This window comes from Cyprinus carpio, chromosome A12, assembly GCF_018340385.1.
Source record: "Cyprinus carpio isolate SPL01 chromosome A12, ASM1834038v1, whole genome shotgun sequence".
Taxonomy (NCBI): Eukaryota; Metazoa; Chordata; class Actinopteri; order Cypriniformes; family Cyprinidae; genus Cyprinus; species Cyprinus carpio.
Genome location: NC_056583.1, coordinates 4988719 through 5013255, shown reverse-complemented (window position 1 = coordinate 5013255; position 24537 = coordinate 4988719). Strand labels below are relative to the sequence as shown.

Below are 24537 nucleotides of genomic sequence, written 5' to 3'. Positions count from 1 at the left end.
GTTTACTATATTAGATTCTTTATATTCTCATAAAGTATACATTTCAAATTAAAATAATTATCCAAAGCAAAATTTAAGCAAAATAATCTATAGTATTGTTGGTGAGATTAACAAAATAATTAATTAAAATAGTACAAATCAAATAATTATGCCTAAGTTTAATATTTTAAAACTAAAGTACAATGCGAAATGTATTGTAAAAATAAAAATGAAACATAAAATTCTTTATTTACATTTCTATTTACCTGTAGTAAGCGTGAGAAATAACAACATGAGCACTAATTTCCCTGTGTATTATTTAAAGTTCATTGCAGTAACTCTAACTTAGTGAATACATTTATGGAACTTTTTTTATAGAACTTGTTTTGTATCTATAAAATCCTGTTGGAGCCATAAAATTCCAATGTTCCTCACATCTGTTGTTATGGTAACGTCTCATTTGCTCCTCACACTGTAACAAAGTCATTCTGGGAAGAAATTTATTTCCTTGGGATCAAGAGGGTGAGTCTATTGTATCCAAAATCTGCTGACAAAAGAGCCAAATATGTTAATTTAAAGGAAGAAACAGCTCTCCATGGAGACAAGAGCCTGGTCTGATGCAACAGAGTGGTGGACCGGGTGATAAGCACTGGAAGAACGGAGTGCTTCGGACTGTTTTTACAGCTGCTGCCCCCCTTTAAGAGCAGGCCGGTGGGAGTTCTGTTCTGTCCTCCTATAAATCTCTTCATACAGCAGCCTGAGATTTATTCAGCGCTCAGAGTTGGACTGGCCAAGATGGGCTAGGAGTGAGGGCGAGTCAGAAATGTCAGCCAGGTGCTGGGTCTTTGTGTGTGAGAAGATGGCATCGCCCGGGCAGAGGGGGCAGCGAAGTCTGTGTTGGACATGAGTTTTCACATTTTTAGGGCATTTTAAATCAATAATTTAAGTATAGCTGAACTGATAATTTTTACTTTTAATTAAAGTACTAATATGTACCTCTAAGGTACTTATGCACCATTTAGGATTAAATAAAGTATAGAAGTGTACCTTTTGAAAAGATACTGCACCAGTGACAGAGAAGCCAATCCAGGAAATGTGCAAAAATCTAATCACTAATGGGCTTCTCACAATTTCTACACAAACTGTTAATCCAGAGTCATTTTATCCCAGGATGAACAATTCTGGGGTATATTAATCCATGATTCACACACTTTATATTTAATTAAATTAAATGTAATTCTGGCAATGGAATTAAGCTCTGCTTTGGAGCAGGGCCTCATAAAATAATAATTAAAATAATTTTTTTTTTTTTTCTCAGCAAGGATGCATCAAAGGTGACAGCAAAGACATTTATGTTACAAAACTTGCTGTTAATCAAAGAATCCTGGAAAAATCATGGTTTCCACAAAAATATTAAGCAGGACAACTTTTTTTTTTTTTTTAAATTTTGATAATTATGAGAAATGTTTCTAGAGTAGCAAATCAGCATATTAGAGTGATTTGAAGGATCATGTGACTCTTTAGTCTAGAGTAATGATGCTGTAAATTCAGCTTTGTATCAGGAATAAATGACACTGCAAAATCTATTAAAATAGAAAACAGTTCTTTTAAATTGTAATACTGTTTCACACTATTTCTGTATTTTTGATAAATAATATATTAATGTATTTTGATCAAATAAATGCAGCCTTGGTGTGCAAACTTTTTTTATGATCAACATTTTTATTCAGATTTATTCACTTTCAGAAACAAATCACAGTTCACGGTTCAGAAGAACTATGCACAAACAGATGCCATGAAGCAGTCCACTTGTACAGAAAAAGAAGAAGAAAAATAAAAGTGATGGTGATAAAAGTCAGAAAAGCATAGTAGGGATGTCAACTTTTCAGCCTTTCTAGCAACATCGCAGCCACATTTGTCCAACTCCGAATAGTGTTGTCCTTTGCGCCGTTGAGCCTGGCAGTGGTACCTTCCAGCAAGACAATGTCTCTGAAGTATGACAGCCAAATGAAAGTTATGGAAGTGGATGGTTCTATCCATAATTTCAAAATAGTCTTTTTGGCAGCCATACTTGCAGCTGATAAGGTCCTTTTTTGATGAACATTCAACTGGAGACTGGAATCGTCTAACAATAGAAAAAGTAGGGGATCTCAAGGTACATCTAAATGCATAAAATCTGAAAGAACAGAACATACAGTTTTCCAAAAAGGAACCACCACGGGGCATTCCCAAAACATGTGCAAGTAAGAGACTACTGTAGATTTATTACATAAATGACAGTAAGGATCAGATCTAACCTTCATTTTGTATAATACACTGGGAGTGAAATAGGCTCTATTAATACATTTATAATGTATCATCTGATGTGCAAGATTTTTAGAAGCAGTAAAACATCTGGCCCATACCACATCCCAATCAGGTTGAGCAAGACCATCCCTTTCCCAGGAGTGGATAGCTGGAATATAAGTATACTGCAGTAAAAGGATAGAATTATAAATCTTAGAAACTAAACCACTAGAAGGAGTATCAATGTTCAACCACTCCCACAAAGGATGAGAGAGCACATTGGTGGCCCAAGGAACGGCGTAGGCCTTTAAAGCTGACCTCAGTCTTATATATAGAAAAAATGAGAATCCAGGTAAAGAAAACTCTGCACTTAAGTCCTGAAACGACTTGAGGCCATTATCACAATAAATGTCATTCAGTGTATGAACACCAGCATCAGACCAAGTTTTAAAAACAAAGGGTTTGTTGCCAGTGCATAAACGGTTATTATGCCATAAAGTGTGGAGACAGATTAGTCTCAAATATAATTCACGCAAAAAACACGATTCACACATGCGTAGACAATTTCACATGCATGAAACCTAATTCACGTACGCACAAAAAAATTCACGTGCGTGAAAAAAAAAAAAATATATATTCACAAAAAGCAATTCACATGCGCAAAATAAAATTATATATTCATAAAATACATTTCACAAATGCAAAACACAATTCGTAGATATACAACTGTGCACAAAAACCTTTGAATGTTTAAAATGTACGAGTGTCTGAATGTACAAATCGTCATTTACTACGAATCCACTCGGATTTGTGTGTGTGTGTTTTTGAGACTTTCCTGGCAGAGCTCTCTTCCCACGTGAGTCTGTCGTACTCTTTAGCCAATCAGATGCGAGCTTACCATTCAACCAATCATATCATAAGCCACTGAGAGTGCATTCAAGGAGCACGATTCTGCGCACCTTTTGCGCAATATGGATTAATTAGAACAGAAATTAAGCCTTTACATCAGTAATCCCATAGACAGTAAAAGAAATGGACACAGCGACCCAATTGGAACTCAATTGAGACAAGTGAAGCCCATTTTTAGCGATTTTTAGAACTTCCGTTTCTGACGCGCAGACTCAAACTAAGCTTGATGACGTCAGCAACCTGTCTGACAGATGTAAATCTTCTAGTAGCTGTGCGTGCAAACTGCCATCGATAATCTTGCAGAGACGGCGAGCTTGAGCGGGGAGTTCTTTGGCGTGAGTGAGCAGGAGTAAGTATTCTGATTAATTATTTTGTATAGTATTTTAAAATGTAACGCCAGGGCTTCTATGGGCTTCTCTCTTGACGTCTCCCCGATTGCCTGCGAGCTTCTGAATGCACTCTCGGTGGCTTATGATATGATTGGTTGAATGGTAAGCTCGCATCTGATTGGCTAAAGAGTACGACAGACCCACGTGGGAAGAGAGCTCTGCCAGGAAAGTCTCAAAAACACACACACACACAAATCCGAGTGGATTCGTAGTAAATGACGATTTGTACATTCAGACACTCGTACATTTTAAACATTCAAAGGTTTATGTGCACAGTTGTATATCTACGAATTGTGTTTTGCATTTGTGAAATGTATTTTATGAATATATAATTTTATTTTGCGCATGTGAATTGCTTTTTGTGAATATATATTTTTTTTCACGCACGTGAATTTTTTTTTGTGTGTACGTGAATTAGGTTTCATGCATGTGAAATTGTCTACGCATGTGTGAATCGTGTTTTTTGCGTGAATTATATTTGAGACTAATCTGTCTCCATAATAAAGGAGTTGTCTTAGTATATAAGAAAGGTCCACCCATTATTTTCTCAACCTTTTTCCATGCATCAAGTAAATATTCAATAATTGGTCCATAAGTTTTCTTTAAGGATTTTGAAATACCTGAAAAGGGGAGATCCTGTAATCGAACTGGATGGATAATATTCGCTTCCAGAACTCGTCATGGAACCGGAGAATCTGAATTAACCCAGATTCTGATTCCCCTTATTTGAAAGGCTAAATTATATAATTCAAAATTAGGCAAGGACAGACCTCCATCTAATTTCTTACGCTGCATCGTCTTAAGTCGGATTCTGGGTTTTTTCTTCATCCATATAAACCTAGAAATGGCCGTATTAAGCTCCTTGAAAAAATGTTCAGGCGGAGGAAGAGGCAACATGGAAAATAAGAAATTAACCCTGGGGAGCACATTCATTTTAATTGTAGATATTCTTCCGTGAAGAGCTAAACATAAGGGGGACCATCTATCTAAGTCCTCCTTTATCTTATTCAGGAGAAATTTATAATTACAATTAGAAATAAGATGCATAGAGGGAAATATAGTAATACCCAAATATGTGAACTGGCAAACTTTTGAATGATTGTGTATTTTTATTTTTTATCCAGTTTCACCCAGTTGGTTGATTTTAAGCCAACCAGCTAATCTAGTTTTTGGCATTTTATTTAATTTTAATGTTAGTGAGTTAGTGTAAGTGAGACTTTCAGATATCAGATATCAGTCTGCATCTTATTATCTTATTATTGTTGCTTCCATTTAAACTGACTGTTTTAAATAAAATATCAAATCAACCTTTAAAGTCAAAAAAGCAGCATTTACAATATATGTTTTTTTTTTTTTTTTTGTAATATGATTTATTTTGCGAGTAAAACAGGATATTCAACCAGAAAAAAAAAATAATAATAATACAATAAATTACGCCACAAGATTGCATCATGATTTCATTGTGAAAAGTGGTTTCTATGTGACAAGAGGTTGACCAATAGCAGTTCTCAGTGATATCCATCTGTAAGGAGTTTTCAAGAAAGATAAAAAAGGCCAGCATTTTTTTTCTTTTACAATAACATTCACAGATTTTGCATTTAAAAAGACCATGAACGTGCATTAACAAAATAAATACAGAGTACATTCTGAATCCATGTTGACTTGAAAAGATCCAGCAATAAATTAAATGTTGCTAATTTTAGAACAGGACATTCACTGCATACTGCTAAGATGCAACAAAGAGGACATCATTCTGATTTAATGTCAACATACAGTACACAGGCAGAATATTTACTCTGAAAGAAGCAAAGCCTTTCAGAGTAAATTAAAGACAACCTTTTTTGTGACAATGCTCTCTGAAGGTCTGGGGAGTATCAACCTGAGCTTTACGATGGCAAATGAGTGAAACAGACAACAAGAGACTTCAGAGACCAAGATGAAAACCCTACGTCTGCTCAGACTCTGCACAAATGGAATGCATCCTCAGGAGCCACATAAATATACCGCAAGCTGCATTTCTACTTTTAACACACTTCAGCATTTCAGGGCCATTTCTAGTTCCTAGCATTCCAGTTAGGGCCCATCCGAAAGCGATGATGACTGCATTAGTTGTGATGGCTCTTTGGCCAATAGAGGCGAGAGATAATAGCACATAGCTGTGGGTGTTGGTCCCATCCCAGATGATTCAGGGTTCCAGAGACTCTTAGGAGCCTGTGAATGTGTCTGCAAAGTATCTGTCATTATTAAACTGTTGAGGCTCTGAAATTACTTTGCACTTTCAGCCACCAAGAGACGTGCCTAGCATACAGACGAAAATATTTAACTGTAACTAATCTTCTATTTTTGGCAGACAAATAAAATGCTCAAATGCTGTTTCCAGTAATGATGCTTATAGTGAAAAATAGTTCAGTGTAAAAAGAATGAAGACAACCAACATAGGTTCACTGGGAAATCCTCAAACGATTTTACCATAGTGCGTGATATGTAAACTATACATTTTGAAGTTTGTATCACATAACCAGCTTCATATTTGTGGATTTTCTGATGAAGTAAACTTGCTCAGTAGCTCACCCGGTTACAGCATCGCACTTTCATTAAAAGAGTTCAAAGACTTGTAGAATCAAGCTAAAACGGCATGGTTGTTTCAGTAAATGCTTGCTTTTCTTAACACTATTGGTTAGCTTTATTGGGTTCAGTTTAGTTAGAATGTTATTTTCAAATGCAATAGAACATTAACCATTTAACGCCACTTCATTTAATTTCTGAACTGTCACAGTGCCTACAATGTAATAAAACATTGGCAGGTTCAAGTTCATCTGTTTCATGGCTGATTTTTAATACTTGTTCAGCTTCAATCATAATTAAATTCCTTTACGGAAAGAATTCAAATGGTTCTACTTTTGTTAAACGTCACATATGGGTTTGATTTATAAATACGATTTTCATTAAGGAAGTTTTTCCTGCATAATTTACTAATAAAAGAGAGCTAGAGGACAGATGTGCACAATACAATACATATGCAATTGCAAATTTGCAAATACAGTTTGATTATGAGGATCATATTCATATAATCATATTCTAATCAAGTTGGTCAGATTGCCCATATGTATTGTAAAGGCAAGTTTTTAAGATAGTGAATGACACACATTTAGGGTGAAGAGAGTGTTTTCTAATTGCTTAGGATTTAGTTTGTCTCAGTTTCATCTGTTTCTTCATGTAATCACAGACATATACACACACACACAAAAAAAAAAAAAACACACACACACACACACACACACACACACACACACACATATATATATACACTACATGCAATAAAAATAGGTTAATTTATGTAAGTCACATAAATGATAATGTCATGGGCTTGTTAACATGGAATTATATGTTCACATACTTCTTTTCTGTTAAAAGATATCTGAATAAAGTAGATTAGTTTAGGGCTAGCACATTCAATGCCCTGAACTACAAACATCTCTGCTCCTGAACAATCACATACACCCACCACATCACTTTCTACGTGCCTCAGAGGCGGACCCAAGGTCAAGGCTGTTGGCTCAGTCGCATGCTGTGCTATCGAGCTGACCGGAGCCTGTTTTGTTCCAGAGCCGTTGCACAGGATCAACACCTCCAAACTGTCGTAATAAGCTGCAGACAGACCCACAGGAAACAACAGATCCCTGAAGGCCACACGGGCTAAGCCGGGCCTGGTGTGGTCCACATGTCAGAACCGGGCATGTGTTTTCCATCATTAATTAGCTGGGATGTTTGCTGCATGCAGTCACCAAATAACTGCAAAAGATTATGTAACATTTCTGCCAGTGCAGGCAATGCACATGGCGGCTAGCCAACATAAACCATGCGCAGGAATGCAAATGGCCTTTGATTTGGGCCGTGACCATGAAAACATACAGTATTGTTAGCACTATTAACTTGTATGAACCTGATCCGATATTTGTTTGGAATGGCCAAGCTGTTGTTGTTATTGTTTGCATTCCGTCCTCTTGATCGCGACGTTATTACATGAACATGACTGTTGCCATGAGCTGTTAAAACTTTAAAAAGAAATGATGCACTTATAATTGCATAATAAATATTTGATTGACACTATGGCTTAGAAAATATTTCAGCATCAAATTAAGCTCAGCAAAGTTCACCAGTAGTTTGCTGTGACCTCTGTGTTAATGCATCATTTGGAAAACATTGAATTGTACCCTTAAGTGCTGTGGTAGTACCATGGTACAGTGATGTTTCAGATGGTAATACCATGGTATTGCAATTGCTTCTTGGTTTACCAGTTAAATCCATAAATCCAAGAATAAAGTTATTTTCAAAAAATCATAGTATATGTCAAAACAATGGCATGCAGGTCCAAAATACATGTAATATGATATGTTTGGTACTTTGTACTTTATTATTTAAAAATTTGGTTGGTAAAACTTAATATTTTTGAAAAAATCTCTTATCCTCATCAAGTCTGCATTTATCCTAACTTTTGAACGGTAATGTAAGAAGTAGTCAAAATCTATTAAAAAGAGCAAATTCACATAAGTCATAAACATCTTAAAAACCTCTGCTAGATGTTTTAACATTAAACATTTTAGCAAAATGTTTCAGATGAGAAACCACTATAAACAAGACTTCTACATATTCTCACAAACTGCTTTGTGTTTGCAGTGCATGCTTGTTCTGGGTGGTTGCTTACTTTTCCAGGTTTAAAGAGTCAAATATTGTAAGTCTGAATGCTTAGAAAAGCAATAGCTCACCTCTTCTCAAAAAGCCACATCATTTAATCATTCATTTCCACATTCAATTTCCTGTAGCAAAATAATTCATTTTTCTATAGCAGTAGTTCAGGTTGAGTTATGTGCCAAAGTTTAATAGGTACAGCATTAAATAGGAAGAACCAAAGTTTCTGAAGATTCCAAACAAATACAGCAGCCCAGTGCAAACCTCTCATGAATATCCACTGAAACACTGCAAATATGATGATATTCAAAACAAACATATTCTCAAAACAGAACTGATAATCCAAAGTGCAAGTTGTCCTCTTCTTATGATAACTTAGACAAAAGATGCCCATAATCAGGGTAGCCAATGCTGAGATACTACTAAAAGGATCCCTCTGACCCTGAAGCCAAGATACTGTCAGTGATGACTATGTGAAGATATTTAAAATGTTGTTTTGCAACCACACCATGTATGTAACACTTCGATAAGACAAATTCCAGTGAAAAAAGAGCAAGAGTGTTGAATGCTAAACAGTACTGTAGGTACATTTACATGCAATCGGATTATGCATTAATAATCAGATTGATAATTCATGTAAACTGAATGAAATTTTGATCAAATTGAAAGGGGCGGTGTAAATCTTAAATAATCTGATTAACATGAAAATTTTAGCTATGTAAACCCTTGAATCTGACTACTTTCTTAATCAGATTCCAAAATAGCTTGCACACACATACAGGGCCTTGATATGTATGTTTCTTAAAGCAGAGGAGACTGAGTAAAAATTTGTATGAAATTTTATGAAAAATTTGTAAAAACAGTGAAATCACATGCATAAGCATTATGTGTTCAGTCCATTGTTATGTATGCTGGCTCGTAGTGTTTCTTTACAAAGTGACATCACCAATTACTGGCCTGGCAATGCATAATACAGCATTTTTACAGATCCATGTGAACAGGGATCGATTCGACAAAGTTGTCGTCTGTGCACAAAACTTTTCAAAAAGGCAAAGGAAAAATGATTTTTAGTACAATCATTGTTGTGTAAACGTACCCTGAACATACTGAATATTTGCTAAAAAGCTTTTCTGACAGGTATGTCAAATTTCTCTTCAGGCACATCATCAAGGCAAAAATGCAGTAGATATGGTGACGTTTTTACAGTGTCTTTTTCCAGTTCTGAATGCAACAACTGGGCATTGCACATTCACCGATATCTTGCTCAGAATAGATGTAATCCATGTGTAAACAAATATGTGAATTGGACTGCCAAGTACAGAGTTCATATAAACAAAAATTTCTGAATCTCAAATCAAATTGATTTCATTCCGACTGACTGAAATTAGTGCACCACAGCTAAGAAACTAGTATATACACACACACCTTCAGCAGAGCATGTTTCAGATGTGGGACGCCAGGACAGGTCTTACCTTTCTTTGACTTGGCACCGATCTTTAGCTTGGAAGGCCATGCAATCTGAGTATCTGTCTCCTCCATGACCTGTTGGGCAAAAAGGACACACATGTTAAAATGTCAAGGTCAATTCCCACTATTACATTTAGTGTAGGTTTTTTTTTGTGTTTTTTTTTTTTTTTTGCATCAAAAATAGTCATGATTTGGTTTTAATCACAAACTCTCACTCTCTTTCTGACCCTGGACTATCATGTTAATGTGCTCATTGTTGTCATTGCCCAAGTATACATTTCAAATGTACTTTCAGCTATTTTCTTGGACAACTGTTTGTGCACAGAGATTTCAGTACTCAATAATTTCAGAGATCTCAATACTTTGTGGAACATCAATATGGTCTAAATAAGCAATGTAATTAACATGTTAATAAATTCAGTAGGAATCAATTTGAAAAGACCTTATGAACACCAAGTCACCATTTGTTCTCCAAATAACATCAATCCCCAAGATAAAACTGTACGTAATATAATATGTTGAAACCACCCAAGCTATGACCCATATCACTCTTCCACATATGTTGTTCAGTAAGAGTAAAATAATACCACCATATTAAAATACCTAAAAGTATCTAGAGCAATAAATCAAAATATCTGGAAACCAAGGAACTATATATGGAAAACAGAAAATATCCCTCTGAATAATTTTAGCATTACAAATGGAGCATGTAAATGCCCGCAGCCATCAGGAGAGAGTTTGAACAGGATATGAGGGCCAGTAAAGTGATTGTGAAAGTCTTTGTGCAGCTGTATCTAGCGATACCAGCAGTGACCAGTACAGTCCTGTAGGGTCACTGATTCAGATTGTTGTTGCCTGGATAATTACAGGTCTTATAGATGGCTCTGAGGTGTCTTCACCAAGTACAAAGCAAATAAGCTGATGTCACTTCTGGGCAGTAGGTATTTCCCAGGGCTCTTACTAGCAGATGTCACTGCTGGCTCTGTTCCAAAACCTATAAGCTCCCTCCGTAGGGATCACAAGCACTCCAAGTTGTGAAGCCAGTAAGCTGCATAATTATGCCTCCTAAGATGCCTTCTTTTTGCTGAATTCAAAACCAATATTACACAATATTGAAAATCATTGGAAATATGACTCTAAATATATTTTTGCAAAACTCCAAAAACGTACTTACTGCGTATATACAATTCACAGCAATTTCCAGCTGAGATGAACACTAGAAGCAGTAAAACACCAACAAATTGTATTTCTTTAAAAAAAAAAAAAAAAAATGGGCAGACTATGGATTAATAAACACTTATTTCTGCATAGTTCCTTGCACAATACTATGTTATGAATTCAGCGTCTGGCATTTGCAACACATAAACAGTTCCATATGTATGGCTTTTCAAACATAGTAAACTTGCTAGGTAGCGCACCTGGTACAGCACTGCACTTGTAGCATCAAGCTAGAATGGTATGGTTTCTCCAGCAAATGGATATTTTTATCTCATGTTTGCTTTTGTTAACACTATTGGTTAGGTATAAGGTAGGGTTTCGTGTTGGTGGTACGTTCATTTCCGAACTGCTGCAATACATACTGCAATCAACGTAATAAAATGTTGCCTGATGTTCATCTGATTTGGACAAAAATTAACATGCTTTTTGCACCACTCACTGGACATTTTAAAAAGTGCAAGAAACAACATATCATTTTGCAGAAATGTCACCACAGCCATGTATTTCCAAAGAGCCTGGGTTGATATTGCATGTATTTTTCACAGAGAATGCAAACCCAGAATGCACTGCAAAATGAAATCCAAGATTTTGAACAAAGTGAGATAAATCTTTATAACAAATACTTATAACTCATCAAATAACGAAAACACATTTTAACTTATCGAAAATTAACTGTTTTACCTAGCATTTGTACTGTATGCTCAAAGTATCACATGCTTAGCAACCTGCTTGAAATCAGTTGTAATTCGAGTCTTTGTGTGAGAAGTGCTACTTGTATGATACGTGAGGACTTGTTGCCTATCAACAGTGTTCAAAATGAGCTTTCATTTCAGATGCTGCTTTAGAAGGCAGTACTTTATGTTTTGGAACAGTGTGTTGAATGCTATGGTGCCACTGTACAGTAGGTCTCATTTTCCTCTTTTACGGGTTCTTTACCAATTACTCACTCGCTCACTTACTCACAGAACTCTGGCTGGCGTACTCCTATCTAACAATGACCAGCATAAACGCTTCCGTGAATGCTGTTTTTGGCAAAGCTGTGCCCGCTTGAAAGATGTTTTCGAACAGACCACACACAGCTCCCGAAAACTTACACAGCCAAAACATTTTACATGTTATAGGACACCTCCTTAAAGGGCCTAATGTTCTTAAGTGGGTTGTTAATTTAACAAGCCCAGAAGTAAAACTCAACACTGGTTGCCCACAGACACACTTTCAAGGATATTACAATTACATTACAGGCAGATTAAATTTCAATTAAAAGATGGTATGTGAATATTAAGGTGACAAAAAGCGCAAAGAGCCTAAGATGTTTTCTGATATCATGAAATATAACTCAAATATGAATAAACAATGTACAGCAACCTATGACAAAATATTTCACCAAATCAGAAAAAATTCAGTTCTAGAAATTGATTGGTCAAATTAAATACATGATATGCCAATTCATTTGTCAAATGTACATTTTGATTTACTCTACAAATGTATAAATAGGAATGTGAATATAAAAGTGATGACAAAAGCACAAATATGTCTAAAAAAATAATAAAAAGCAAATTAAATAGATGTTATGCAAAGTAATTTTTAATGGGAAAAGCCCCCACATGAAGATAATGTAAAGGCATATGGCAGATGAGTACAATAGACAAAATACTTCTTTTGAAATCAATATATAGTTACATATTTCCATATAATTGAACATTTGCCTATCTTTGGACTTTAGTCAACAGAAATCCAATGAAGCAAAATTCTATTAAAAACGTATGTGTGGACATATGTATAAAACAGAGGTTTCAAAAATAAAAATAAAAACGTGTTGGAAGCATTAAAAAATGGGACCTCTGAGAAAAAGCTTGAAAATCACTAGTGCACACCAAAAGGAATTTGCATTATATATTAAACCATGTGATTACTGTATATTTATGGTGTGAGCACACTCCTGCTGAGCTCCACTCCGAGAATGGACAAAATGATGCAAGACTGTGTTTGCCACCTGTTTCCTGTCCCAGTCCCGCTGTGAGGTGCCACAGGTGTTCGGCAAGGAATTCTGGACCTTAGGACCAGACTCATTTTGGGCCTTAGTTCACATAAACAACTTTAAGTGTCATTAAAAAAATATTGGGCCTTCTATTGACTCAGCTGAGGCACTGGAGTGTGCTTGGTGCATTGGGTCGGGGTGACACTGTTCCTGTTTTTTATCAAAGTTTAGGTACGTAGGGAGCATGGACTTACACAAGTGAGAGGGACACGTAATACAAATCCAGCTCAGCATCAGAGATGTTTGACTTGCAGGGTAAATAACAAGAATCAGTTTTTACAGAATCTCATGCTTCTACAGCACAGGCCAGATCTGTATAATATGACCCTGTTTTTCTTGATCTCCTTGATCTTTGAAGATTCTCTTCCATAAATAGAAAGCATCGGGAGAGCTCAAAAACAAACCAGGGTGCTTTATTCAAGCTCACTGAAAACAAAAGCTCATCTACTGTTTAGGCGAAGAAACCAGATGATTTCCTAAAGCTGTTTTACATCTGTGATTAAACACTCAACGTCACTCTGGACCTCTGAGCAGCATGAAAAACAAACTATTGCTAGTTTTAATAAATTATAGAGAAAAAGCAACCAAAACAAGACAAATACTAGAACGCTCTCATCCTGTTATAATCAACAAAGCTGTCACTGAATGTTTATACAGTTTTGTGCGACTGTTTGCGCCTTGAAGTATAGCTTCAGTTTCTTCTGGATTCTCATCAATACTCTCATTATAATTTACTAGGAGTCTCAAATCTCTTCCACGAGTGATATTTACCTTGATTTTCTCAGATATCATGTTTTATATTTTACCTCAATTAATATTTCAATTGATATAAACTGACTATGTTTACATGCACACCTATATTTAGGTTGCAACCATATTCTGAATATAATGTTAATACTTTTTCTCAATATTAGTACTTTTTTACAATAATTTAATAATAAGGACTCAAACATTTCTAGCCTTCAAAAATGACTCACACAATAAACGGAATAGGTCATACAATCATTAATTTGAACTGGCATCAGAATTAAGGAAATCAGAATTTTAATTCGGGAGAATCGGATTGTGGCATTTACATGACTAATTAGAATATTGCCAAATTCTAAATAAACTTTGGAATATTGATGTGCATGTAAACATAGTCACTGACACTGCTGTCTTCTTGCTAAACAAGCACAGCAATTTTTTGAGAAAAAAAAAAATAAGAGCAAATTTGATCAATGTGGTTTAAATCACATTTTTAAAAAATATATATTTAAATCACTTTCACAGTTGTACTAATCAAGAAGTGGAAATTAGCAAAAATCAGCAACCTATTGTCTACAGTAGGTAAAAATAAAAGCTGCTTGTGTTATATTTTTAATGTATATAAGTGTATATAATACATATTTTAGAATTGTATTGTATACCTGTTGCTGCCATAATAATGGCCCATTTCAAATGTGTATGTGCTTTTCTTCTCCCTCTCGCTGTTGTGGAGTGGTGATGAAATGCTGTTCTAGTAAATACTTTTCAGTATTTCAGTAATAAAAGTGTATATCTTTTTTTTTGCATGCAAATTAGAGTGAAGTGCAGCAGTTACCATACGGTGCTTAGCAGTGGTCAAAAAGGATTTAAACAGTTCATTTTGAATCGATCCTTTCTTGTAAACTCAGAGATGTGGATTCAGACGGCAATTGGTGTTAGTATAAACAGTAGATAATTCAGCTGAGGATTTTTTATGTGGGTGGAGGAAGAAAAACACTGAATCACTGGCTAACCCCTGTAAATACTGAAAAATAGTTTACATTCCCATAAGTAACAGTTACCGTCCAAACAGGGCTTTTGTCAGGTTTTTCTCAGAAATTACAGTTTAGGTCCTTTGCTGGATAAAATAACACATTTTAAAGTGCTAGGCATAATTGATTTAGGATCATGCATTTAAACACAAGGATACAGCTAAAAAAACACTCAGGGCTCCCAGAGTTTTTAGCTACAGTCCTGCATATAAAGTCTGAGGAAGAGATTGAATGAACCACTGAGTCTGTAAACTGCATGGACATAGACAAACGATCAAATGGAAACTTACACTGTTAAATGCATTCAATAAAATTTGTCATTTAGAAACTTGGACAGAACAAAGCTGTTGTTTTCATTAATGGTATCCATGATCAAAAAGCACATGGGTAAATGGCCAGATATCTGTCACTTGCATGGCTGAGCAAAGCATTACTCTTTAGCATACACAACACAGTGTATGTAACAACACAGTTTCTTTGAGATGAAAGGAGTCTCTAGAGGCCCAAAGCACTGTTAACCAATCAAAGATGTGCCTTTTGCTCCTATGAAGGGATACAACTTAGTCCAATGAAAGGAAATGTACTATCACATTCAAAACAAGCTCTCTCGATTTGACTTAACGAGAACTTATAAATTATATTCCGACCTCACACAAACATACACCCTGATCCAGGCTTGGGAAAATCCCTTGCCTTTTGTTTTGGAAAAAAATGTGTGGTAGAAAGGTCAAAAAATAAATTCGGCCAACCAGAGCACTTCATTATTTACACTCAGCGGAAATCAGGCAGACAGACAGTGAGCAAGAGCGAGTCAAGTCATCTATCATGAAGTGCGGGAAAAGCCTGGCAATATTACAAACTCGCAGAGTAATTCCATGTGATCCCTAACGCAAACAGATTCTCTTATATCTGTGTGAGGGAACAAACACCCGCTGAGGGCCAGGAGTTTGATCCATCGCGTCAGCACACAGAGGCTTACCTCACAACTTGTGTGTGAACGGGATTGTGGGTGGAGGGCTAGAAAAACGGCCCAAATCAGTGTTTCCATGAGAACATTGCTTCAGCGTACTGTGCGAGATGTTGTTGCTCACCCTGTGCATCGTTGAGATTGGCATCCTGTACTACTGATGAATAGTGTTTGTTTTTCTATAATTCAAGACATCTTGTCAAATAAAGAAGGCAAAACTCAGAGTCGGACCAAATGTTTTCGTAGACAAAAACAAGGCTTCGGCAGCTAGAAGAAATCAAAAACAGGAAGGATCAGGTAAGGCTGAGAACATCACAGGTGCAAATTAGTAAAAGTAAAAAAAAAAAAAAAAAACTTCTGTGGAACACAAAATAAGAAATTTTGCAGCATGTTCACATTGCTCTTTTCCATGCAATGAAGGTAAATGGTGACCAGAGGCTGTCAAGCTACAAAAGGACAAAAAAAAAAAAAAAAAAAAAACATAGAATCATCATGAAAGTCGTCCATATGACTTGTGCTCGATATTCTTCTCAAGTCTTGAGTTCAGCAGGTATGATGTATTTTGTAGGTTAAAACCTGGAAACAAATTAGAATTTTAGCACTTTCTGTTTCCTTTGTGCTGATGGGATTTTTTTAAATGAGTTTTTTGTTAAATGCCTGAAATGACAAATGACAGAAAAGGTCTGTCAAGCAAGATATTTTCAGAGTTTATTTTACAAGTTAAAAAGTTAATCAGTCCAAAGTCTCATTTAAAAAATAAATAAATAAACACATAAGCACAGACACCAACAGCCTAGAAGGGTTAATTATTTTAATACTTAACTAGTTAACTACAAATTAAATTAATTTTAAATGGCATAATAATTAAATAATGCATTCAATATTTTTTAATTTTTTAGATTTAATTTAAAAACTTATAAAGGACTCATCAGAAAGAGTGCTTTAAGATTTATCTTTAACTGTAGAAGCTGCTAAATATATTCAACCAACACAGACTTGCTGATGCTGTAGTTTTGTTACTCTGAATTTACTCAGACTTCGGCTTTTCAGACAGTTCTGTCCAGTGTTAAAGTTATCACCGTCAATCGTGGAACAATTTGGCAGATTCACTCACATAATTTTTTACACTCAAGTTTGTCATTCATTCATAACTATGTAAACTTGCAAAAACAAAAAATAGTTTATAATGGATTCTGTCTAACCTACAGTAAACACTGATTGGCCATTGCTTTCAACAGAGATGCCTGTGATTGGCTACAATCACCAGAGAGCATGCACAAACACATTTGGTTCATTTGAAAGCAGGTGACTTCAAGTGGATACAAAATTGAGTTGGTGCTAATGGTACTGTAAAAAGACCCCCCCCCCACCCCATACACACACACACAAAAAGAAGATAAAAAAAAATAAAAAATCAATATCAGCCAAGAGGAGACTGGTTTTCCTTAGCAGTAAACAAAACTTGGTTCTCGTGAGACTAGCATATTCTCACTGGAGCTTACGCTATGCTACGTATGCCACACTCTCGTGAACATGAGTACGAAAGTTAGCAGAAGCTAGAGATTACGGTTTATAAAGTTTTAAATATGAATATTTTTCTTACACAAATGCATAGATTCTGTCACAATCTCTAGCAGGAGTACTCATGAGCTCCTCTAGAGAGCAATCCATCCCATACCTATGTCACTTACCCCGGACTCCATTTCCCATAATCCTTTGACTGGACTCATCAGCTCACAGCTGTCTCATATCAAAACAAACACAAACACACAAAACACAAAACAAAAAAACACAAAAACACACACACACACACACACACACACACACACACACACACACACACACACACACACACACACACACACACACACACACACTCTCTCTCTCACACTACTGAGTATTGTTAGCCTGTAATGTTTTCCAGTTTCCGTGTTTCTGAGTTTTATTTTCTTGTTTTCCTGTGCCTTGTCTTGCTTTGCCTTTCATTTGTGGTTTTTGGATCTAGGACTCCTTATCTGGTTCCCTTTCAAGGGAACTTCGAACTGCGTCCTCTAGGGGTTGCTATGGGGGAACACCTCGTCGTGACCCGTGTCTGAAGCATACAAATGAAAAAACACCAACGAGTTGGCCGGCGACAGCCTCTGACGTCACTACCGGTGCGACTATAAAACAGGCATCGGGAAAACACGTCATTCTCTTCTTCGTCTTCACTGACTGTTTTGTTTGAAGCGTGCATCTGAAAGAACCGGTAAGAGCGCTCTTTTCTCTGTCTATCATGGCGACTACTAGCAAGCGTTTAGACAATGTATGCATCCGTGTCGGCGTTATTTGACACCCGATGACACACACGATCTTTACGTGATTTGTTTGGGTAAAGAGCACGCACCCGATGTCTTTGAGGAGGCAATCTGCGTGCATTGTGAGCATTTTTTCAAGAAAAAAGCTCCGCTCTCGTTCGTCTCTCTTTCCGAAAAAAAAAAAAAAAAAAAAAGGCAGTCATCTGCTTCCCGCGGTTCAGGACCCGCCGTTGCTGAGGCACGGAGGAGAATGAGCTCGTGAGAATTTCAGGTGGATCTGTCTGAATGGTTTAAAGAGGGACTTTCCCTTTCGCGCTCAAAATGGCGGCGGACTGAGAGAGAGCCTCGGGAGGATGATGTTATATCTTTAACACTTTCTGATACTGAGGTTAGTGCTCTGCTGGGTTTTTACCCAGGAAAAGCAGGAGATATTTAAGGATGGTGAAGAAGCTGAGGCTGAGCCTTCTCAATTCTCCTGCCCTGCGTATGTAGAGCTGTTGGAGTTTATGGATCGCACCTCGATGAGCGTTATCTTTCCGACCATAGCCCTCCAGCTCAGGTGAGCCTTCCATTTCTGCCTGATCTCCATACAGAGATCGAAAGGAAATGAAAGAGGCCGTTTTCTTCTCGCATCCATTGGTTTCAGCATAAGAGTTTTGCCGACATCGAGGCGATGCGCGGGAAAAACGGCTATGAGAGGATGCCCCCTGCAGAAAGAGCTTTCATTCTGCGGGGGAGACATCCTCTCTTAATCTCCCTCCTTGCCATCTAAGCCCCTTCAAGCAATGCATCTTGACTTAACGGGCAAGGCATACGCAGCACCAGGTCAGGCTGTGGCTTTATTACAAAATAAATGCTTCAAGCATATCAGACTGATCTGCTGAGAGACCTGGATAGAGGCGAAGGCCTTTTTCCTGATCAGGTAGCCGAGCCGCGCCGCACCACAGGCCTCTCTCCGGGCTACCAAGCAGGCCACCTCTGCCAAGCGCAGGACTATGGCGGCCATGGTGGTGGCGGCGAGACATCTGTGGATGAACCTGGCAGACATCGGGAAGAAAGAAAAGGCTTTCTTCTCGATGCTCAGGTTTCGCCTTCTGAACTTTTCGGTATTTCCGTTGAGACGGTGATCGAGAAGTTCGGGGAGACGAAGGCGCACTCCGCTGCTTTCAGATTCTTCGTTCCACGAAGGTCCAGGTCTGAGCCCGGAACAACATAGGGGTCCTGGCCTGTCTCGATCTGAGGATCAAAGACGGGCACAGAAGGCTAGTGTCGCGACTCACGCTCCTCCCCCACCTGCGGGCAGGGTTAAGAGGAATTGTGGGTCACAAGGGGGTAAGCAGAACCTAAGGGATGTGATCCAGACGAGGCAGCGTTCTCGTCTGAGTCAGAGTGATACTGAGGTATCTACTCGTTCCCTTTAGGGATTTTTAACTTCTGCTTTTATCCTCCCCTTCCTAATTCCCCTGTAACCACCAGCTCTCCACCTGATCGAGGTTAGGTGGAAACCTCTAACGCATAACAGTCTCCTATGCTGGACCTATAATGTTTTTGGCTGGTTCTATGTTCATAGCAACCACCTTACTGATGGTCCGGACTAAAAGGAGGCGCCCCTTGAGCGGGGCTCCAGTGCAGGAGGGTGGGAGTATAAAAAATAACCCTTTCTGTATATACTTATTTGTAAATTGCTGGTGGTTATGTGTCTACTAATAAACTCTGTGAGTTTCTTTTGCAGTGCTCAGTTACAGTGTTTACTAAACACTCGTCAGCACCAGCCATCCGGCTTCATGTTCCGGTATTAGGCGGCTGAGATCACAGGTTTCTGCGGGAGCCTCCTGGATCATCAGGCCTGGCACAGCACTGCAGGGAATTTCATGGATGCATGCCAGGTCACCCTGAGGGGTCTCCTGGCCGCTTAGGTGCTGTCGCATCCAGCGGGAAGTGAAGGTGGCAGTTACAGAAGTCTTCTTGTATATGCTGCCTCAGGTGATGCTCCCCTCGCTAAAGGTTTATAAAATTCGAGCTTGCCTCTCCCGTGCGGTTCAGCACCTCTGCGATGCTTAGGAACCTTTAGGTACACACGCTAAGCTCTGTGTACTTTCTAAAAGCCACATGGTGGTCAGTGTGCACGTGAACACTTTGCGCACTTTCTAAAAATCCACGTATTGGTAAGTGTGCACGCAAGACTCTGCGCACTTTCTGAAATCCTGTATGGTAAGGGTTACGCGCTCCGCCTCGTTCCCTTTCTTGAGATGATTAGACCTTGGTTCCTTGGGCTCCATTCAGCCAGTGTGTATTTGTTTATACACCTCAAGCATCGCTTCCCTCAACATGAAGGGCTATTCGGGCGATTCTCGTGGTAGTTTAGCAGCGCTCCCCTTTCCAAGAAGGGTCGCCTATGAGCGTGCTTCTCTGTATTCAGGAGTTCTCCTCTCTCATATATGAGACTGAGTTCACTGTTTTTCCCAGAGCACTCCAGCATTATTTCCACAGATCGAGTTGATGACTCTCAAACATACTTTTTTGAGATGCACCATTCCATCTATGAGCTACTCTATCAGAGTGCCACGAGAGCCCTTCCTTAGAACAGTATTTGAAAATCCATGATATGGTAAGTGTGCACGTGAAGTCTTTGCACACTTTCTGAAATCCAACACTGTGGTAAGTTCGCACGCTAGTACTCTGCGTTCTTTATAAAATCCTATATGGTGAGGGCTTCGCGCGGTTGCTGTGTTCGTGCCCTTTCTTGAGCTGGTAAAAGCCCCCGTTCATCTTGGGCGCCACTCCACCCATGTATCCTCGGATACCTATCTAAACAGGGTGTTGCTACTGGAGATCTGTTGAGACAGCTCCTTCAGCAAGCTTTTGCGGAAGCAAGCTGTAGCCCCTGTGTGACAGGCTAGACTTAGTATAAAATGCTAGGTTCCTAGCAGTATCCCTTTAAAGGAATCTTTCCTGATTCCAAGCCTTTAGCTCTACCACCGGGCCGAGGCCCTAACAATTAAGTTGGGTTGTAGCTTAGGCCTTTGGCCGTAAGGGGTATTGTCACAGACAGCCGTCTAAATGTCCCGGGGGCAACTCCCATTGAAATGGTAGAGTTGGTACTTAGTGTTCGCCATGATTCTGGCCTGCACTCCCCTCAGCATGGCGGCGTGGGTATACTGTTCCCCCATAGCGACCCCCTAGAGGACGCAGTTTGAAGTTCCCTTGAAAGGGAACGTCTCAGGTTACGAATGTAACAATGGTTCCCTGAGTAGGGAACGAGACACTGCGTCCTCTAGCTCCCTGCCATGCTTCGGACGCAAGCTTCAGACGAAGAAGTGAATGACGTGTTTTCCTCCCGATGCCTGTTTTATAGTCGCACCGGTAGTGACATCAGAGGCTGTCGCCGGCCAACTCGTTGGTGTTTTTTCATTTGTATGCTTCAGACACGGGTCACGACGAGGTGTTCCCCCATAGCGACCCCTAGAGGACGCAGTGTCTCGTTCCCTACTCAGGGAACCATGGTTACATTCGTAACCTGAGACGTTTTTTACTATTGGTTTGCTGCCTGCCCTGACCTTTGCCTGTTTTGTGGATTACTCTTTTGCCTGCGTTTTGGATATCATTGTTTGCTGGTGTTTGACCCTACCTGTTTTGACTACTCTTTTGAATAAAATCTGCATTTGGATCCTTAACTCTGCTGTCACACGCCTCACATTACAGATTCATAGAAGTAGCCAATCTTATAAGCTGAATAAAAAGCAGAAACGTAAACACAGTAAACTCACAATTGCAACAATATATTTATGTGCATTTTTAAAGTCATCTCCAGGTAATATGTAGGAAATTCAGGAATAAAATATTATGGAATATAAATTTGCTCTCGAGTGTGACGCACTCACATTTGAGCTAATTATGTGCTGCCTGTATTAAATTTGATCAATGTTTATATGTCTTGTAAAAGACTTTAGTGTAGGCTAACACTTAAGGTGACATGTTCCAACCCTTATGTTATCCTTAGGAAAATTACAGTTAAGGGGCTTTATGCAACACTAAATGGGTTTAAAGGGATACTTAAGAGAAATTCTAAGGCTTTATGACGTTTCACCTAAAGAAACCCTTAAGTAACATTTAAGTGATATTTTATGCAACGCCCTTAAATGTAAGGGAAACTTAAGGGCGATCTCAAGGGAAAATTACATTTAAAGGTGCTTTATGCAACCAGGCCCAGGAATTTTTTTTATATAACTCCAATTGTTTTTGTCTTAAATAATAAAGTTATATACACCTAGGATGGTTTGAGGGTGATTAAATCATGGGATATTTAAAATTTTGGGGTGAACGATCCCTTTAAAAATCATAAAATATAATACAAGTACCTCAGAGGGAGTTTAGATTTCAGAGCTGTTTAAAGGCCCAGTATGAAATTTATTAAATTATGGCACCCCATACAATACAGGTCTTTGTACAGGCACAAGTGGCATGTTTACTTTTTATGCCCACCCTTCTTGTTGAGGCTTTTTGTCGTTGCGCCAGCCAGCATGCACCTGTTTTTCATTTCCTTCCCAAAATTCCACATCAGCCTGTTGACAAATAACTTTACAACAGTGTACAATTCATCCTCATTCTTTGAACAACTAGGAGTGTTTGAAGGGACAAAGAAGAGTTTATAAAATGCACCCATTATTTTATAAAAATCCGAGATGAAAAAAGGCACCATCCAAGACCATCCAAGACCTGGAATATCATTAATCATGATATTCCAGGCCCTAAACATGGGACTTACAGTATTTTCTAGGGTTGCAAGATGTATGGGGAAAACATTTATTGCAATTTATTTAGATAAAAATTGTGAACGTGAATTAAAATGTGATAATGTGCTTGTTTTTAGGGCTGCACAATTTAGGATTTTGTTATTTATTTTTATTTATGTATTTATTATTATTATTAAATAAAAATATAAAAATACTAATTACATTATTATAAAAAAATATTGTTTTACATCATTTTTTTTTTTTTTGTGCAGCCCTAGTGTTTTCAAAAGCTGTCAAAAATTAAAGTCAAATTAAATAGAAATGTCCAATTACTTAGAAAAGTAAAAGCACTCCTCTCCTTAACAAGCTCAATTTGATGTATTACTCATATCCATTTATAACTGTGCAGGACAAGTAAAAAAAAAAAAAAAGAAACGTTTATATAAATATAAAATATGAATATGTGTGTTCTATGTCGTAACATCTGAATTAATACATTTTTTTTTTTTTATATTATTCAACATCATAGGATCGACCTACTTAAATCAGGTTACACCACCAAAACTAAATTTAAGGTAATATTAGGTAGCTTGCCCACTCTCCCCAAGTATGAGCAACAGGCCTAAGAGTAATGCTTGCACTGGCAAACACCTCTAATAAATTCAATCAATGAAACGCTCTTTCATTCAGTACTGAAACAAAAAACACAACACAATAAATGCAAAATGCATTATTTTGTTGGGAATTCAAAAACAATCTACAAAGCGACTATTTAAATAGCAGTATGAATAGCTAAGCCAATATTCTGTTAAAAAAACTCTTAATATTGCTGCATTCTTCAGAGAGATGAGGCAGGGTTTCCTGAGGTTTCTTCGTTACCTGATCGGCGCTCTCAGCATGAGGGTAACATCTAAGCAAAAAGGGCTGAATCCCATCATTGTGCAGGATCACGGAATACCTGATGGCTCAGACACGAAAACGCAGCCGCCATGGTGGACAGGAACGCAATGTTGTTATTGAAAACACACAAAATTTCAACAGGCTGGTATCACTCTACCAAAGACATGCTCTTGGGGCGTGGGACGCTGAATCGGCAGAAATATTTTCTTCACAGTCAAAAGACTCCTACAGTTCTTTTTTATACTATTTTTAAGAAAGACTCCTTTTAAAAGGATTGTTGCTGTTTTCAACATTTGTGAGATAATTTCTAAGGTCATTTTCCATGAATTCATTTGTCTCTGGGTGCAGGCTGAATTACACATTTTTACATAGTGTGTTTAGATAAAGTATTTGTTTTCAGCACAAGTATGTTGACGTGAGCAGAAAAATACCACTCTTATCTTTTGATCACATTTACAAGGTTCCTTAGGAGATACACTGTGTCATTTCACAGAGGAACTATCATATCCTTAATTTTTAACGTTCCCTAATTCAGATAAAATATAGGGCCCATCCCAAAGTCTACTCTTTGCCGCATAAACTGTCAAGTAATCATCTAGAGTAAAAGTAGCTGCAAAAGAGGCATCCATGAACCATGAACCCTCAGGCCATCCAAGATTTAGATGGGTTTGCTGAAATTTAGATCACTTGCTCACCAATTCTCTGCAGTGAATGGGTGCCATCAGAATGAGAGTCCAAACAGCTGATAAAAACATCAAAATAATCCACAAGTATTCCACTTGACTCACAATGTGGAAATCTGTGTTTGTAGTAGACAAATCCATCAAGATATTTTTAACTTCAAATCATCGCTTTCTGAATAAAAAAACAAAACAAAAAAAAAAACA

General features: G+C 37.8%; 1 protein-coding gene across 1 annotated transcript in view; it reads right to left on the bottom strand.

Annotated features, from left to right (window-relative positions):
• The window catches only part of bicc1b (BicC family RNA binding protein 1b), an 85252-nt gene that overhangs the window by 36335 nt on the left and 24380 nt on the right, over window positions 1-24537 (bottom strand). The window contains exon 3 of the mRNA XM_042767228.1: window positions 9725-9794. Within this exon, the coding sequence (XP_042623162.1) occupies window positions 9725-9794 (70 nt within the window). The remainder of the gene's footprint in view (window positions 1-9724; window positions 9795-24537) is intronic.